At 36.8% G+C, this 20,921-nt stretch overlaps 1 protein-coding gene across 3 annotated transcripts in view; it reads right to left on the bottom strand.

The window, feature by feature from the left end:
* Positions 1–17,744, bottom strand: part of Nckx30C — a 71,049-nt gene extending 53,305 nt beyond the window's left edge. For 2 of the 3 annotated variants that reach the window (XM_053758581.2, XM_053758582.2), the window contains exons 1-2: positions 17,005–17,744; positions 59–82 (exon numbers count right to left, since the gene is read on the bottom strand). In XM_053758581.2, the coding sequence (XP_053614556.1) occupies positions 59–82; positions 17,005–17,700 (720 nt within the window). In that variant the 5' untranslated portion in view covers positions 17,701–17,744. The remainder of the gene's footprint in view (positions 1–58; positions 83–17,004) is intronic. The other variant, XM_053758583.2, reaches the window with a different exon arrangement.
* Between the last annotated feature and the right edge of the window lie 3,177 nt (positions 17,745–20,921).

Below are 20,921 nucleotides of genomic sequence, written 5' to 3'. Positions count from 1 at the left end.
GCTTAAGAAAATAAGTGAACAAAAACAAAGGTGAAAAAAGGCACAGGCATAAACTCACCAACGTCTGAGCGGCGGACTGGTGCTGAAAACAGGCTGGAGTCAGTAAGCCAGTCAGATCAGAGGCCTTAGTGCGAGTTCGCAATCCGCTTTTCACTGTCAAACCTTTACACAGTGAGACATAGGCCAACCAAACACATTGTAACAACCATAGCGCCGTGTTTGCCGCGTCTCACTGCGAGAAGATTCAATGGTGGAAAGTGAATTGCAAACTCGCACATCGGCCCCTGGTAAAGCAAAGAGTGAGCCCAACAACATTTAACTACAGACTAGGGATATCGTTTTATTAATAAATAACATTTTTCATAGGTCAGATATAAAAGGGGAACATTTATATTGTTACAAACGGTATCCGATATCTACAAAAATATATATAAATCTTCAATTTTTATGTGCCTATTCTATTTTATTAAATGTTGGCTGCTTATCAGCTCCTTAAATTTTGTATTGTCCGGAGTTAGTCTGAAGAACAGACCGTATGTTTTGACCCCCGTCCATTTTCTTACGTTTTTGAGCCAAGACATCTTGCATCCTCCCACTGTTCGCTTTCCGGCAATAAATACTCTGTGATAATTAATTTCTATAAAAGTTTAACGTGTATTATGCTCATATCAAATCATTTATTCAGAAATTAGACCTACACAGGCACTTTTTCACGTCAAATTTTATATTAAATAGTAATTTCTCCCAAGCTGCAACGCTGCTCTTGCGAATAACATTTATAACGCGATCGCCCAGTGTTAAACATAACTAAGTCGCTGATCAGACAGTTTGGCGGGTGAATCCATTTATCCATTAGTGCACACGCACCCTGTCAATAGATATACATTTTGTATTTATGCCCCAAGTCTAAAATAGTTTACTATGTTAAGAATGTTTTGTCTCGTTCTGACTATGCCAACTTTTGTAAACTGCGATAGTAACAAAACACACTTTAGCTTAAAGTACGCTTTATCTTTTCTATGAATAACAGGTTCGGTGCATAATCCTATTAGGTTTAAGTATGCTATAACTTTTATCGATAACTAGCTGCGCCCCGGGGCTTCGATCCCGTGGGAATTTCGGGATAAAAAGCCTATGTATTATTCCAGGTTATATTCTACACGTGTACCAAATTTCACAACAATCGGTCCAGTAGATTTTGCGTGAAAGAGTAACAAACATACACACATACATCCTCACAAACTTTCGCATTTATAATACGAGTATTACATGATAGGATAGAGTATGTATTTTAACTTTGTCCTTCTTTAAGGGGTTAAAAATAACTCCAATCTGACTTAAATAGAGTCAATCGAATAACAATTACTTATAAAGAGGGTCATATTAGATTTAATCACAATATACTTTGACCTGTGTCCTCTAGGGACCCGCATGCGATCATTAAGTGGTCGTTAATTAATTATACACGTCAGATTGACCTGCGGTTGACAGGCGCTGTGGTGAAGTTCGGACATAATCTCGGAAGAATTATCTTAATTTATAATTGAGTAATGCACTCTGATTTTATTGTTGTGAGAATATTTCCTTCTCTATACATAGTCGTATTTCCTCATGGCTGAGAGTCGTTACGTGGAATAAAACACTTGTAACAACTTTCTTGGCACTATTATTGGAGTGGTTTGTTATTGCCTTTTCCATTTCACACACAATTTAATAGTCAACCAGCGTGTAGGTTTCCTTGAGGTTTTCTTCACCAGAAGCAAATGGTGGTCGATGAAAACTACTATACATGAGTCAGATTGGTATACAAATTCATGTGGCACGAGTAGGATTCGAATCCGGGACCTTTCTATCCAAAGGCATCTTAACCATTACACCACTACTGCTTCATCATCGTTTATATCCATAGTTTTGTCATAAATATATAAAATAAATAAATAAAATATATTAGGACAAATCACACAGATTGAGCTAGCCCCAAAGTAAGTTCGAGACTTGTGTTACGGGACACTAACTCAACGATACTATATTTTATAACAAATACATATATAGATTAACATCCAAGACCCGGGCCAATCAGAAAAAGATCATTTTCCATCATGGCCCGAACGGGGATCGAACCCGGGACCTCTCGGTTCAGAGGCAAGCACTTTAATTACCACTGCGCCACAACATCATGCCAGAGCAATCTGTTGAAAGGCAATCTATTTTATTTATTTACCATCTTTTGCATGTATGTTAGACCACCAGCTATACAACTGTGAAAACCGCATCAAATTCCATCCAGTAGTTTTTGCGTGATGCACGAACAAACAGACAGACAAAAAAAAGGGGTTTGGTTTCTATAAAGACGGGGATATTTGCGGGCTAATTTAAATTATTTTTCTTTAATATCTCCTATGTACAAACAGTTTTATTATATGTAAAATATAAAATAATATATATATTTTTTTATTTTCTACAATAGTTTGTTATCAAAGTAAGTGAGTCGTGGTATATGGTTACATTGATAATATTGTTCGAAACGGCCACATGATTGTGGCCACAACTGTTTAATAGAAATAAGAATGGCCTGGACGCGTGCCAAGAGTATGTACAGTCGATAGCACATCAAGCTGAACAAAATCATTCAAAATTCGCTGCTATTGCTCTCGCATGAGTTCTATGCAGAGTCACTGGACATGCGGTTTAAATGGTGCATCCAGAATCGGCCTTCGACGAGGGAACTCCTCAATGGTTTACTGTACGACTTGATTAAGGTGTTATGGGGCGAAAGAAACATAGACCAGATGAATATGTATTCTAAGACTGTTCATGAGAAACTCAGACTTATTGATTTTCCAATGGAATTAAGGCTGATCGAACCTGTAGTATTGCAGACCACGGGCAAGTCATTGATAAGTTGAACAGTGATATTGTCTATGCGCTGACTAGAGCGGCGGTAGTAAGTCGAGAGGGTTTAAGGGATATAGGAAAAAGAAAGTTATAATAGGATGGAATAGGCATGTGGGTGAAACACACAGGCAGGCTAGGGAGAAGTTCATGCTTTGGCTTTGGCACGGTAAACCTAACTCTGGCAATATTTACAGGGAAATGTATGAGGCTAGAAAAGTTTTCGAAAGACGTCGGAAATGGTGTCAAACCCACGAAGATGAAATTAAAATGGATATCTTGGCGTCGCATCATTCAAAGAGTAACTTCCGCTTTTTATGGAAGACTACTAAAAAGATGAACGTTAGGCTTAGCCTCCCTGTTAATGTGGATGGTGTGTGTAAGGCAAATGACATAGCCGATATGTTTAAAGACCACTTTATGGTTAGTTCGCCATTGGGCCCATCGCGCACGGTGCTCAGTGCTGACAGTGGTAGGGAATTAGGAATTCATTTCTCTTCAAAAGTAATACAAAATGTTATAAAATCTATGACTAGAGTTAAATCTCCTGGCCATGACAGTCTTAGCATTGAGCATATGCAGCATGCAGGTCCACACTTGCCGAGACTGTTATCCATGCTATTTAACTTATGCCTGAGCCATTCTTACTTGCCCAAAGATCTGATTAAAACTGTGGTTGTACCAATACTCAAAAGTAAGACCGGTAACCTTTCGGACAAGCATAACTACAGGCAAATATCACTAGCTACAGTCATATCGAAGGTATTTGATAGTATACTTAATAAACATTTAAACATCTTTGTTAAACCTCACGATAACCAGTTTGGGTTTCGTCCAGGGTTGTCGATCGAAGCGGCAATCTTGAGTGTTAAGCATACTATCAATTATTATACTAGCCGTCAAACGGCAGTTCATACGTGCTTCCTGGACCTGTCAAAGGCTTTTGACTTGGTTTCATATGACATCCTTTGGGAAAAACTAGAAAAGGCTCAGGTTCCTCCTGAGCTTGTGAATATTTATAAATATTGGTATGGAGGCCAAGTCAATAGCGTGAAGTGGGCGGGAAGCATGTCTGGGTCGTATGGGCTGGAGTGCGACGTGCGTCAGGGCGGGTTGTCCTCGCCGACGCTCTTCAATCTGTACATCAATGATATGATTGTCGCGCTCAGTAACACTCGTGTTGGTTGTCACATAGACGATGTCTGTGTAAATAATATAAGTTACGCTGATGACATGGTGTTATTGAGTGCGTCCCCCTGTGGTCTGAAAAAGTTGTTGGCCATCTGTGAAGCTTACGCTAGTTCGCACGGATTGGTTTATGATGTGTTTTGATGAGGCGAGTTGACAGTGTTAAATACCTGGGACACCAACTTATTTCTGACCTCAAGGACGATGACAACATCGAAAGGGAGCGGAGGGCGCTGGCGGTGAGGGCTAATATGATAGCTCGAAGATTTGCACGTTGCTCGAAGGAAGTGAAAGTTACACTCTTTCGAGCATATTGCACGTCTTTTTATACATGTAGCCTATGGGCTACATACACGCAAAAATCATACAGCGCTCTCCGCGTCCAATATAACAATGCATTCAGGGTGCTGATGGGGTTGCCTAGATTCGGTAGTGCATCATGGATGTTTGCAGAAGCGAAATTTTTTACCCATGGCAAAAAGTGCACAACACCGGTAAAGAAGATTTCTCTTAAAATAAAAAAATTAAAAATTTATTTCGAAAATTACTTGTAATCTACACGTGTCTGCATAGATCTTTATGCAATGAATTTGTATAAATAATGTTGTGCAGGATAATTACGATAAGCGCGCATGCGTAAACCCAAACTGAAGCTGAATTCATCGTTTGGAAGTACCTATAACGTTAGTAAATTGACAAGGTCAATATTTTGTAAGCATTTCCTGGCAGAACCAAGTTTTCCAAACTTCACTACGTTATTTTGGAGTGAAGTTAGCTTTGAATAAATAAAGCAAGTTGAAGTTGGACGCGGATGCTGCATTACACAAATTGTGTGTCCTCTTTCAAATGAATTTTAAATGCTGTTACCTTCATCTGTTCGGAGTGAAGTTGCATAGGTATGCAAAGTGCATCGCGGTTTTTTCTCCGACTATGGATATGACAGAAACCATAGATAAAATGATATATTTATTTTATCTATGACAGAAACGGATATATTTTGTGTTTATTTTTTTAAGTGACTTCCAATAACGGAGGAGGTTATATTCGAGTAAATTGTATTGAGTTGACGTGAATATCGGTGATTTGTGATTACTTTATAGATCACTAGCGGTCGGGTAAAAACATAATAAATTATACACCTAAACCTTCCTCAGAAACCACACTATCTATTGGTGAAAACCGTATGAAAATCCAAGCAATAATAGTTTTTGAGTTTATCGCGAACAGACAGACAGACGCGGCAGAGAACTTTGTTTTATAATATGTAAGGATTTATATATTTATTCATTATTATTGCAAGTAAACAAATACCCGTACTTATATTCCTTCGATTACAGTTTTAAACAAATGGCGTACTTCGTGTAAAAAGGGAGGTTTAAATAATGGCTGAGGATATAGAGAGAAGGAACTCCAACAAGAACGATGTTCTTAAATGATGAATGAATGAATGAATGAATGAATGAATGAATGCAAAAAACGTTCTAAGCGAGGCGATAATGAATTAAGATAATTATATATTTTATCTTTATAGGTAGGTACCTCCCAACGTAAGTATATATAGGTATATATATGTATTGTAGAATTTACTTTTAAACATATAAATGGCTCATATATGTATGGGTAAAAACGGTTATGCTCAAGCTTAATCCTCATGGCTGTGTAAATATTAGAATCTCAAAATACCAACTTGTAAAAAAAGTAAATAAATTTGTAATAACATTAAGAAAATAAAAAAAAACCTAATATTTTTTTCAAGTATATATTTTATAAGTACATCTATTTTTATTAATTTTGTATTAATTTTCACCGAATGTGTTTAGAATTGTATCTTAAGAAAGAGTAGGAATCTCTGACACAAGTAAGTATTTGCTTACTAGAGAGACCTAGCAATGTATAATTAACACTTTTAATTAATGAAATAAACGAATTCAAACTTCAACCGTTTCCCAACACAATGATATTGTGATCGAGATCCAACATAGCTCAGAAAATTGCTCCCACCATTATATGCGAAACTGCAACTTTTGGCAGCTATCCAAGCTTTCAACTGCATACTCCGAGAGTATTACCAGGTGTCCTATGTGAATGACGAATGAGGCTAGACCGCGCGACACGGTGCGATTCATCAATATCAAGTGTATGGATTTAATTGTGTCTTATGTTATCACTCTGTCACTGTCTTGTCACTCTTTTTAGGGTTTCGAAGGAAACAGGGAACCCCTATGAATATAATAATATATTTTATAATGTATTAGATATTATGTTTGCAAAATGTTTATCTACTTGCTAACAACATTTGAGTTATTTAAACGTGGAAACTTTACTGCTATTACATTATTGTTATTTTGATGTGTTGTGTTTGATGTTATGTTTTCCAAATAAATATCATAAAGTCGTATCTAATCATTAACACAGGATTAACGTCACATTGCATCGTACTGCGTACATTCGTTAACTAAACAAGTCTTTGAGCGCTGCTGTATGACGTTTTATGAAGAAAAGACTACGATGATTTTTGTTGCGCCGCTTCTTCCCACCTGTATTCGGTTTTTACGTTATGAAGACAATACGATAACATTCATCCATTACATTCATTTAAATGAAGATTTTTTTTTTTTTGAAAAATTATGCTGTGCAAGTTTACAGCGCCAACATGCTACTGTTGATATTGTCACGTCGCGCTGCCTTGCCGCATTTCTATCTAAGCTAGGATACCAGATCAGACGATTTGACATGCTATAGTAGTCGGAATATGGCTGAATATGCCCGTCGTATCCAGACATTGAGCAAATATACTAGTTGACTGAACAGAATGAATATATCATTGAAATCACGGTTTCAAAGATTTGCAAGGAAATATAAACCATAAAATATTATTGAAGATTGTTGGTAATTATAATCAATACATATAATAAAATTGAAGAAAGGTCAAATTTGTACATTGGATATATTTTTTAAATTCTTCATGGAATGTACTTAGTTACTGATATAGATGACGAAAATATAGTTTTGGAAATTTTTGTCTGTCTGTCTGAAATTTTTGTCTGTCACTCGAAATCTAATGGACCGATTTGCTTGAAATTTGGTATGTAGGTACCTTATATACCGGGTTAATATCTTAGACACATTTCATCCCGGTAAATGGTCAGGTTCCCGTAGGACAATTCAAAAACTAATTATGAATAAAAAATTAATTATGAATTTTTTTAATATAGATATTTCATCCCGGAAAATGAGGAAAATTAAATCAGTATAAAACTCTTCCGTTACTGAGTGACTGACTGAATGACTGACTGACAGACAACGACATTGAATACGTGTTTCAGATTTTTCTGAAAATTAACCCTCAGCCATAAGGGGGTGAAAGATTGTATGGGACTTAATACAATTTTCCAGATAAAAGCTGAAAATTGGCACACTTACTTTTTGTAGCAAATAACAGTAATAGTAAATACAAAAAATGTTTAATTTACGTTTGTGGTTAATAAAAAACCGGGACGGAAAACGTCATGGAAAATGGGACGGCACGCGTTGGAGAAAGCGGGAGTGGGCGTAGGAGCGGGAAATGGGAAGGAGACACGTAGTGGGAAACGGGACGGGACACATTGCAAAAAACATGATGGCACAATATGTTGGAAACGGTACGGAATATCTACTTTACATTACATAGCAGGAAGCGGGATTGGACAAGTTTGCGGGACGAGACACGCAGCGGGAAACAGAAAATTGAACTAAAGATGAGGAAAAATGCGAATTTGAATCATATATGTTTACCAGTCTTACAGAGTATGCGATAAAATCACTGAGATTTTGCTATGAAATTCACGCGGGCGAGGCCGCGGGCAAAAGCTAGTAATTATAATAAATTGTGTTTCTCACAGTCACGCTAATCGCTGGGCCGATTTTAATTAAATTTGGAATAGATATGGCCAATGTCCCGTAGTCAAAACAAACGGGAGATGATGCGAAAAACAGGTGAAGCTAGTAAAAAATATATCGCAATAGGGATATTATATCAACGACCATACCGCTCTAAGCGTAGCAATTACAAATGTTTGTGCAGAAGATTTTTTACAAAAGTAGTAAAAAGGTAATATAATAGTAATGGTATAGCTTTTAAATGGACATTATCTAATAAATGGGAGCCGATTACTAACACACAATATGGACAAAACCGGTTTATATAAACTAGTTGTCCGCCGCGAACCCACCTCTGTACCTCGCGAACACAATAATTTTTTGATGAGTTTTTATAAAATTGTGAATATTTCTAAAACGGCTTAATCGTTTTTGTTGACCCACAAACTTAAAAATTCTATTGCTATCAATACAAATCAATAGGAATTTAAAAGGTATGTAGGATCTATATCCTACATACCTTTTAAATTTCATTCCTACATTTAAATTTCATCAAAATCAGACCAATGGTGCGAAAGTTATCGCGTTACAAACATACATAGATACATACAAAAATGTATTTTTGCCTCAATTAGAGCATCTATTTGACGCTTCAAACACACAAATAAAGAAAATCGAATATATATTCATTCTCATAAAGACTCAAAAACCCACCTCAATTTGGCGGGTATATAATATACATACAGCCGTTCTAATAACGTAGGAAATCCAATATGCCCCGCACAGCAGCACCTGCTTGAAAAATAGTACCTTTTAGAGTGGCTAAATCGTTTTGTATAGCTACAGTCAACTGCAAGTTCAGTTATCCAGTATTGATCTCTATGCTGAAGTAATAACAGCTGATTTACAATGAATTTGCTCTTACAAATGTTTCCATTTGGACATTTGGTTTTCGATGACAGCAGCCTACCGATTCATTCTTGGTTGTTGATATTGTTTTAAAGAGGTTTCAATTAAAATTCAATTATTCAAAAATTACACCTTCACAGGCACTTTTCACGTCAATTTTTATATCAAATAATTATTTCTCACAAGCTACAAACTACTGGCATTTCGGAACGATCACTGCTAAGAAGAAATGCCGAAAGAAACTCATTTGAACAGTGTTGGTCCCTATCATGCCAGAAGGGCTTACCATTATTGTTTCTTACAATGTTTTTTTTCTAATAATATATAAAAGGTTATTTTGTAAGCGGACTCTGAGGTGCATAGTTAAGTATGCAACTTAACATGAAACGATTGGATAGGTCTATAGTGGGCAAACGAGCATGCGCGTTGTCTGATGGTAAGCAAACACTGAGACCATGGACATCGGTAACCCGATACCCCGCGGGTTAAAATAGTAACCAATACGAGTGACTAGCTGCGCCCCGGGGTTTCGCTCTCGTGGGAATTTCGGGATAAAAAGTAAACTATGTGTTATTCCAGGCTATATATTCTACCGTTCGTACCAAATTTCGTAACAATCCGTCCAGTATATGCGAGTACAAGTACATACACAAATACATCCTCACAAATGCTTTAGCATTTATAATATTAGCTGGATTCGGAGGCAGCCCTTTATTTGAACAATTTTGTTTTCCCTCCATGTGCGAGTTCGCGAGGGATGATCTTTTTTCCGAAAGGATTTGAGCAAACACAGACGAATCGATAAAACCAGACAGGGTTCTCACTACTGCAAAAAAGGGGAAAATATTTCCGTGTACGAATAAAGTGGCTCCGACATATAGACGGACAGACAGAGGACTAATTTATATGTATTCCGTTATTAGCCAATTGGCTGGGGACCCTAAAAAGGCAATTTACTTTTTTGATTTCATGTATAACCTATTAGCGACCCGTCTCGTCTTCGCTCGGGTATCCGCGAACAGACGCGGCAGAGGAGTTTGTTTTATAATATGTAAAAACATTCTACAGTGTAACTGAGCTAAGAAACACAGTATCCGGTACACATTCATTCACATACATTCTACATTTTCTATTTAATTATCTTATTATTATTATTATGAATTCTACAATTGAGTTTCTTAGCTCAGCAATCATCGAACTATGAATAAACCTCGAGTATGAGAAGCATCACAAGCCTATATTGTGCCTGAAACAGATGGTATACGAGGTTGTGTTGTGTATCTTCAGAATTCTTGCGTTATCTCCCGTAACTTATTATAGGCTATTTATAATCAAGAATGAAAGTTACGTTTTTTTTTTTCAGAGCGAGAAAGGTGCCTCAGAATATTTTTAATGTGGAAACTTCTTTAGCGGCGTTGTGCACTTTTTGTGATTGGTAAAACATGTTAATCGCGGCCGTACACATTCATAAGACGTCAAAAATGCACAACGTTAATATTCAAGTTTTCACTTCTGCCAGCACTCCCGGAGTGCAACCAGTCTTTTTTGACCTAGGTACTTGGGAACTGGCTACGTCCATTTATATAACAAACACTATAGCACCTAAATCCATGTAATGATTTGTATAATACTTATTATAAGACCGTCAGCCTGTGATCGAAAGGTTCCAAGTTCGAATCCTACTCATGCCACATGAGTTTGTATACCAATCTAACTCATGTATTGTAGTTTTCATAGACAACCACTTGCTTCTGGTGAAGGAAAAAATCATGAGGAAACCTGCACATTGGTTGACTGTTTAGATTCACTAGTGTATATGCGATTACTTGCACCACTAGACGCGGTAGGTAGTCGTAAAAGACATGTCAGATGCGACTTGATTAAAATCCAGTAGTTTGTAGCTTGTAGTTGTAGTTCCCAAATGCCAGTAGTTTGTAGCTTGTGAGAAATAACTATAAATATAAAAATTGACGAGAAAAAGTGCCTGTGAAGGTCTAATTTCGGAATAAATGATTTGAATATGAATTTGAAAATGTGAATCCGGTGTTAAATTCAAAATTCAAATCAAAATTCTTTATTCAATTGAGGATCACTATCGCCGACTTCCAAAGCACATGTGAAGAAGAATCGTCGCAACATACTTCACCGCAGCCTTTTCTTCATAGACGTCAATTAACAAATGTAGGTCTTGTACATATATGAAAAATTAAGAGTACGAATTTACATCATTATTGAAAATTACAAAATTGAAATAAATAAAAAACAAATTGCTAGTACTTTCAAAGTGTTAGCGATTAACACACTCGAAAAGAAAGATTACTTATACTCAACCTCAAACTTAATCACAGTTAAACGCGAACTACACTACGAGTGTGTACATTTTGTAAACACTGAAACAGTTCAAACTGTAACCGATAGCAGTTACGTAAACGTAGAATCGCGTGATCGTAAATTCACGTATGATTTCACCAATTACGTTATATATGTTACGGGAACGATTAGCTCAGTCACGACTGTTGGATTTAGGTTAAGTTTTACGAGCTTTTTACCAAAACTTACTTCTTAGGGCAGTGGCGTAGCTAGGGTTACGTGCGTAGTGCGACTTAGGTATTTATATCTTACCATCGAGTTGATTCGCAGTGAGACGCAGTTAACCAATCACAGTGCGTCATTGTGACGCGACGACAACCACACCTCAATGTGATTGGCTAGCTGCGTCTCACTTCGAATCGATTCGATGGTGAGAAGTGAAATGCAAACCCGCACAGGTCTCATAACCCAGGATTTGTCCTGAGATCTCCGGATTTTCACACTCTTCCCAAGACTATGGCCGAATATCACATATCTGAGAAAATCTCGAATCTTACTAATCTTATAAATGAGAAATTTTGTGAGGATATATGTCTGTATGTATGTTTATTCTTTCGCGCAAAATCTACTCGACCGATTTTTATGAAATTTGGTAAGCGGGTAGAATATAACATGGAATAACACTAAGGGCATTTTTTATCCCGAAATTTCGGAGCGAGGCCCCGGAGTGCAACTAGTTTTAAATAAAGTAGTACAGTTTGGTATAAATTGCAGAGTTTCCCCAAAAAAAAACAACAATAACCACTAGGTACGTAACATTTACAAAAATGATAATATAGTAATATTATGACTTTTTTTCAGAGAATATTATCAAACAGCAAAAAATCTCTCAGTCATGCAGTCAATCAATATTTTCATCGAGAAGCTCAACTAAAATAGAGTGAACGAAACTAAGCATAACGGGCCCCTTGTGCTTGTTGGGCTCGGTGCAGCTCTTCTAGCCTATCAAATACATACGCCACCTTACGGTTCAACGGTGTGACACGCGAAAGGTTATTAACTTTTGACATATCCAATTTGGTATTTCAAAAGGAAATTCAATAAATTTAAAGAAATAAAAGGGACTCGTCATCTATTAAAACAGGTTTTATCACTATTATTAACCACACAACTTGTGATAGAAACGAATTATCCTAAAACTGACTCCACGATGTCTTGTCGCATCCAGCCCTAGAGTTTTATTTCTATGAAGAAGAAGTGACAGAAGTTTTGTCTGTGACATTAGTACTTCTTCATTACCATCCTTACATATTATAAAACCAAGACCCCTGCCGCGTCTGTGTGTATGTTCGCGACAAACTCAAAAACGACGACACGGATTTTCATGGAGTTTTCACAAAAAGATAGTGTGATTCCTGAGGAATGTGTAGGTGTATAATTTATTATGTTTTTACCCGAGCGAAGCCGGGACGGGCCTCTAGTAAATAATAAAAACGCTAGATATTTGTTACAATAAGAAATTTATTTTTGATTACGGATGCACGTATTCAAAAATAAAATTCCTATTATAACAAATATCTCAAATAAAGACACAAACATACATACATATACACGAACCCTAAAAACATTCTTTTTTTAATTCCTTTTTGCGTATATATATGTATATATATATATATATTCCTTTTTGAGTATGCATATGTATATATATTCCTTTTTGAGTATATAAAAATATAACACTCATTTTTTATTAGTAGTTTTGTAAAAAAACACCTAATACCAGTATAATCCTGGATCTGTAGCTCGTAGCAGTGCTACGGCGTAGCAATCGTTTTGCAGCTACAAAGCTACGACTGCTACGAACTTTCTACGACATTTACGTCGCATTCTTGTGACTTGTTTTATTCAAAATCAATCACAAATCTAAATAAGTACAGCGGACATTTTGTGTTTTTGCAAATTAAATATCTTTTATCTTTGTCTTTATGGCTGAGGAAGAATGAGATAGACAAATGATTGAGAAGACGAGCGACAGTATCTTTAACTTCCAAATCACTACAGTATAATACAAAATCGATGGCTCCGTCTGTCTGTTTCTAAGCTTTCTTCCTTTAAACAACGCAACGGATTTTGATGCAGTTGTCGAAACGCTCTGCGAACCCCCCATTTTTACTGATATTTAGACAATTATATTTAGACAATTTATTATCGAAGGTATGGAAGTCGTGCAAAGCCTGGCCGGGTCGCTTGTTAAGTTATAAACATAATAGATCAGTTTATTCTCGTTTCCGTCTCGAATACCGAATCCAAACGTCCCAAACTATTTTCCAGTGAATAGACCCAAAGCATTTAACTTTACAAATATCAATATATTAACATTGAGTACGGTACGTGAATTAATATTCTCAAATTATGTCCAGTAGGACATTTACTTAATCGGTTTTAACTAATGGCTGTCAAAATATCGTCCTTGTGAAATGGAATTCCAAGGACTGATCCCTGCGTCAACTCGTTAGGCGAAGTATAGGAGAGTCTAGTAATGGGATACTTTTATATGACTATACAAATATTATAAACCAGTTATTCATAAAATAGATAATGTATACTTTAAGCTAAAGTATGTTTTGTCTTGTTTTGTCTACGCCAAAATTTGTAAAGTACGACAGAGACAAAGCATATTTAAATTCAACGCATGCTTTGCCTTTTTTATGGATAAAATTATATAAGATAATATCTGTCCATAAAATTATTGATTTAAAATATTTCTTACACATTATTAATCACTATCACTAGGCTATATAGTATTTTAAAAAGTCGCTTCCCGCTGTCTGTCTGTCCATATACTTATGTTTTGCTTTGATCTTTTACATAAATATAAATATATTATAAACAGAATTAATTCCGAAAATCTGGTTCCGCGGGCAAAACCTAGTTTCGTTTGAATATGTTTCTTTAGTCATATTTTATTTGCTTAACTATTTTTTATACAATTGAAAAAATAATTCATACGACATAAAAATGCGATAAAAATCCTTCAGACATAAAATGGCCAATATATAATAACTATTATTATTTCTTTTCTAGTCGGAATAGCGATTTAAATTCTTTTCAGCCAGTTAGCCACGCTAACTGCCCTGTCGTTAAAGTAATTCTTTATTGCACACGATTCTTATTTCAAATTTAAAAAATAGAATAACAATTCTTATTTTAATACAAGATTTAGGTTGTGAATTCCCTCGCCGCGTCGATATTTCCTAAATCCATTAGGGATCTTGAAGGCAAGGCTTAATAGGTATTTTTAGCTTGTTTGTAACACTTTTTTTTATATATTATATTTTTTTTATATATAAAAATGTTACCATAACAAAATAGTCCAGTTACATTATAGCGAATAATTCGTCGATGTTGCTAATTTCAAGGTCCAAATGTATATGTTGATAACAATATATCCGCCAGACTACTGATTAAATATTTTTCCCTGGTTTTGATACATAAATAGATGATTATATTATAACATACATTACGATTAGAAATTGATATTTTCTATAACAGACATATCTTCAGGGATACATTGCAAGCATGTCCCTATGAAGATAATATTAGGGGTCAAAGTTACGGCTTAAGTGTTCTTCTAAGTAATGAAGCTAATTTTGTTGCAACTATTTTTTGTATGAAATGTACAAATTGAGTGAATAGAATACCTAACGTCTTGCATGTCTTGTGTAGTCTTGGAACGTGAAGAAGCAAGGAGTATTTTGACCTATTGGCCGAATTAAGTAGGTCGCATAATATGCCGGAAATTCGTCTCTTTCACACCACTATGAAAGAAAGAGTACACTGCCGTAAGATCGTAAAAGAGCAAAGTTTGGCGTACGATGGTGCGGTGCAAGTTTTGTCTATGGAAAAACTTTCATTGTTGGCTATGAAAAATTACAGTGCAATATTACCAGATAGTTGTTAGAACGATAATTTATTAAGTATATAGAATGACTCCCATTGAGAGTTCCAAACTTATAGCCCTTTCCCTTGATTGACTTTTACAAAGCTGAGAGAGCAGTAGCTGGCGCAACCTATGCTTTTTTTTCGTGGAAGACATAAAATTATTGATTTAAAATATTTCTTGCACATTATTAATCACTATCACTAGGTATATAGGTAGTATAAAAATGTCGCTTCCCGCTGTCTTTCTTTCCATATAGCCTAATAAATATATTAAATAAATAAATATATTAGGACAAATCACACAGATTGAGCTAGCCCCAAAGTGAGTTCGAGACTTGCGTGTTATGGGATACCAACTCAACAATACTATATTTTATAACAAATACATATATAGATAAACATCCGGAATCCGAAAAAGATTATTTTCCATCATGACCCGACCGGGGATCGAACCCGGGACCACAGCACTTTACCACTGCGCCACCGAGATCTTTTAAACTATGCAACGGATTTATATGCGTTTTTTTTAATAGACGGAGTGATTTAAGAGGAAGGTTTATATGTATATAAAATGCCATAATATTACACTCGTAAGGAGTCGGGGCGGGTCGCTAGTATCTAATAATTTATGTAATGTGTGTCTATTCTTAATAGTACGTCATCACGATGTATATCAATCTGTAGTCATGGGAATCGAGTGTGTTATGCTCACTCAAATGGTCGATCTGGTAGTGGCGTCGTGGGCCGGGTCGTGAGAAAAAATGCCTGTGAAGGTCTAATTTCTGAATAAATGATTTGAATTTTGAATTTGAATTTAGAGAAAAAAGTATAGAATCCATCAAGATATAATTAAAGTACTATGTATGCTAGTAATTTAGTTCAACGATAACTAATGTTTTAGTAAACATAATCCATTTTTATAATTTTAAATGCGAAAGTCTGTCGATTGCGCTTACATGGCTAAACTGCTGGACCGATTTTCTTGAAAATTGTTATGCATTAAGTCAAAAAACCCCTTTTTTTTTCAAAATTAACCTACACATTATATAATGGGGGGTGAAAGTTTGTATTTTGTATGAAAAATGTGTCTGTTCCGCTTTCGCAGAGAAATTCAAGCGGGCGACGCCGCGGACAGGAGCCAATTTTTAAATAAATATAAATAATATAATACGAATAAAAATAAGAGAGATAAATTTACGTGAGTCATGGTTGGATGATGAAGTTTCGTGCTTTTCTGTTTTTTTTCTCATTACATTCAGTGAAGGTTTCAATATTAATATTGTTAATAACGAAGCTTATCAACTAAAACACTGCGTGATTTACATTCATCGTTATAAATTTCAGATTAGGCAATATTATCAAACAGTATACCAATAAAATGTAATAATCGAAAGTACCTAACTGGTATAATAAAAAAAATAATGTAACAAATTCTCTTAGTCTGTGGTTCAATGTTGTTATGGCGGGAAGCTCTTGAATAATAAACGTAAAGACATCAGAATTATGAACGAGTATGATTGCGGTAGACAACGATCTAGATAGGATACTAATCACATCGATGCACTATTAAACTCTAGTGGGACAGTTATTGTCTATGTGTTCTCTTTTTAAATGACTCATTCGACATCATATAGGCTCTATTTCTTTTTAATTTTTAACTTTGACGCAGATTTGAAAAGGGAATAGAACACAGATTTTGAATTTCGAAAATAAACCGTTGAATGATCCAATATTGTTAATGAAATAGACAATATCAACCAGTCTCTCGAGGGTCATCAAACATTTGAAAATCTTCATCTTTTTGTTGAATGAATATTATACGTCGTCCCACGTTTTCATGTTTATAAGGGAGGGAACATCAAATCTGCGTCAAGTACTGAGCATGCAAGGCTGTGCGGGCGAGCTCACCGTTGGCATCAGCTGATCCGTACTCCGGACTCGCGTCACCTTGTTCTTGTAGATCAGCTTCTTGACCGCGCGCTCCACCGGCTGGTTCCACCTCATGAACATCACGTACGCCCCGTACAGCGAAAACAGCACCAACGCCTCCTGCCAGTAAATATGGCTGTCCCGAAAACAGTATATCAACACAAGCAGGCTGATGGAGTAAAAGGTACAGTCGCGAAACAACGGCCACCAAGTCAGTGTCAGCGTCGTGCGGGAAAACAGCGCGCACGCACCGATCACGAACAAAATATTAAACACGGCGGAGCCTACTATCGTCCCGATGCCGACGTCGTCGAACGAAACGAAAACCCCGATGATGGAAGTGAAAAGTTCAGGTGCGGAGCCACCCGCGGCCATGAACGTGGCGCCGGCGACATCATCACGGATCGCTAGTCTTTCTATGATGACGTCTAGAGACGGCACGAAGAACTCGTCGCAGACGATCGCGAGAGCTACAAACATGTAGCCCATGCCCAGGACGTGGAGCAGGACGGCTCCGGAGCGTCTCTGTTCTTCTGTGAAGAGGTCTGTGGGGAAGAGAGGAGCAGGTTTGTCTTCCGGTTCTGTTGGTGAGGGGGAGGGATAGTCGAAGTCGGTCGCGTTGGGCTCGCCGGCCCGCGCGGCGGCTAGCAGCGCGAGCAGCAGGGCGCCACCCATGCCGCGCTCCCGGGGGCTGCGAGCACACTGCCGCGTGCCGCGCCCGCGCCCCGCACGCCTCACCCTCGCCCCGCACCACCGACGCCCGCTCGATAGCGCCGCACTGCGCCGCGCCGCCGCCACCCGCCTCTCAGACCTATGTAACTATAAGAACCGTTTCCGAAAACCTATCACTTCCTAGTAGTAATTAGGATTTTGACTGCGATTCGAGAATCGTCTGATTAACTATTGCCATTTTAATTGACATTCCAATGGTAGATCGATGATGAACTGAGTTTATCGGAGCTTATGAGTTAGATATGGGAAATATGATTTCCGGAAAATGTTCATAGGGTGTAGTCTTGTATAAAATCTGTGACAGTGACATAGGTACTATCAATGTCTGCTTCCATGATGCATGGGGTAAACCTAGACTACATGATAATTAGAAACATTTCCGCTAGCTATTTTGGCAGACTCCCGTTGCAGATCCAATGCAGCGGCTTCGTACCCGTCAATAGTGCCTACTGTTCTAATGGTACATGTGGAAAGATGGGGTTTAAACAACGGGGTAGAACAATCAAAACATTCAAATAGAAATAACTTTATTCATAACATACTAATATACATCACAGAAAATGAACAAAATGTTAACATTACAAAGGTACATATAACATACTAATATACATCACAGAAAATGAATATATGCTACAAAAGGGTACCACTCAGCTTGTGCCATGACGAAGAGCCGTCCTACTACTTCCTTAGATTTGCTCGTAAATGTACCTAGGTTCTACCAAACTGTCGATTCTAAGGCGATATAATTACTGTTAAAACTGCTATTTAACTAGCGATCGCACGTAACAATCAGTGAATGTTAGTTTCAATACAATTTAGTTGTTTTGTTTGCTCAGCTCGACAGCGATATTTGTGCATTAATTCAAACTATAGAGTAAAAAAAACAGAGAGAAAAAAACTGTATATATATATACAATTAACTTCATCATGTATGTTGTCAGGTACACTTAACTATAAGAACAATAAAATGAATACCTATTCATCTTATAGTCGTATTACTCATGACTCCGAGTTGTGGTCATAATCACTATAGAAATATATCTATCGGATGAGACAACTACTCATCCCTTAGAAAAGAGTTTTTTACACACGGCTGAAAACAAAATTTGCAAACATAGCTGAACAACACTCTCGATTAAATTATTTTTCAAAAAACTAGATCAAAATCGAATCAGCCGTTTGGCTGCTACGATACCACGACAGATATAGGTACTCTGTGACATACATACAGATTCACAGACACGTTCAACTTATAACTCCCCTCTTTCTATCGTCGGGGATTAAAAACAAAGTCTCTTCCCACTGTCTGTTCCTGCTGTCCCTATATATGCTTCGATCCATCTTAGATGTTTAAAACTACGCCACGGATTTTTTTTAGTTTAGGTATATATCATTTAGTATGGTTTTGGAGGTCCAATTAGTTTGGCTGACCTCCAAACTTCAATTCGAAGATGGCATCCCATGATGATGAGTATGGTTTTACCCGAGCGCAGCCAGGACGGGCCGCTAGTATGGACATTAACCATTTTTTGAAAGGCCGGTGTCCAGGCGTGTTGCCTCTGGTATTGCAGCCTGGACAGCGATGATCACTTACCATCAGGTGACGCGTTAGCTCATTCGCCGCCCTTCCAATTTTAGAGTGGTGAAGAAAAACATCGAAAGGAAACCGGCGCTTCGCCGAGGAAAACGATTGATGATATATCAATCGACAATCGAGAAGGCATTGGCAAACACTCCGTTAAAATTGCCAAGAACGTTATAATATATATACATATATTCTCTTCCACATTCCTCTAACTGAAAAAACCTTCTCTATTAAATAAAATATTTTTACGAAAGAAAATAAGTGATCTCGAATAAGCGAATGTGTTTTTAAAAATCCGGTAACGTATCGGTGATCCGTATCGGGTTGCCAGTGTCCGTGAGTTTCCGGCTGTATTTGCTTACCATCAGGCAACCAGCATGCTCATTTGCCCACTGCACTATAAAAACATGAGTGTAAGGCTTATTATCCGCAAGTCGATGTTCGTTTACTTTAAAAAGGCGATACCTAAAAAGATAAAAGATTTTTCAGACTCCGCCGGCACGCGACCTGACTTCTAAGTATATGTTCTACATTTAACATCTTATTGTTTTTTTATTAAAACTTCTTTGTACAAATAACCTTACATCATTACATAGTATTAATAAAGTTATATACTATGCCTTGTATACTTTGTATACTTAGATCTTTAAAATTATGCTACGATGTTTAATAGATACCTATGTATAAAAAAAGCCACGTAGAGAAGCATATTTTAAAGTATATTATATAAACTTCGCTTTCTAATTAAAAAAATCTGATTAGCATTTAACTAATCGCACCTTAAGAATCAGTTTATTGACAAGTCCCATACGGTGTAACGAACTAAGGGACAGGGGACTCCAAACACGTATAGAGCTCCTGCATAATTTACCTTAATTTATTTAACAGCGCCCTTGAGTACGGTCCTGTCAACGTCTTTTAAGGACCTTCGATTTGCGTATTCAGTCCGTAATTACTGCTGGGGCATTACTACGAAGTTGTAAACGATGTCATTCGTGATTGCGACGATATAGGATTCACGCACTTACCTATACCTTTTCAAATTTTCATATCACTTCCATATTATCCATCGCTACTATTATAAATGCGAAAGTTTGTCTTTTGTTCGCGGCTGAACTACTGGTACGATTTTGATGAAATTTGGAATAAGTATAATAGGATCCGACATACAACTGTAAATACCGTATCATATTCCATTCATAGCTTTCGCGTGATTCGCGAACAAACATACAGAAAGACAGGCAGACAGAGAAAAATTCTAAAGAAAATTATTTTGGCTTCTATTAGTCTCAATTGATAAAGACCTTCTATAAATTATTTTTCTTTAATATATCCTTAACAGACATAGCCCACTTACCAGTTGCAGTTGCATATGTACGTATATGATTAAGTCCGTATGTAAACACGTTCACAATAATAACTAAATTAAATACATACAATAAACTACTCTATTAAGTAAATGTATGTACGGGATATTGCTTAAGATGATAGAAATAATAAAATGTCTTGATTACAGATATCAGAACATTATGCAGGTAATGTTCTGATATATCTGCCGTGTCAAACCAATTTCATGTAT

The sequence above is a fragment of the Plodia interpunctella genome, chromosome 18, assembly GCF_027563975.2.
Source record: "Plodia interpunctella isolate USDA-ARS_2022_Savannah chromosome 18, ilPloInte3.2, whole genome shotgun sequence".
Lineage (NCBI taxonomy): Eukaryota > Metazoa > Arthropoda > Insecta > Lepidoptera > Pyralidae > Plodia > Plodia interpunctella.
This window is presented reverse-complemented; position numbering and strand designations above follow the sequence as displayed.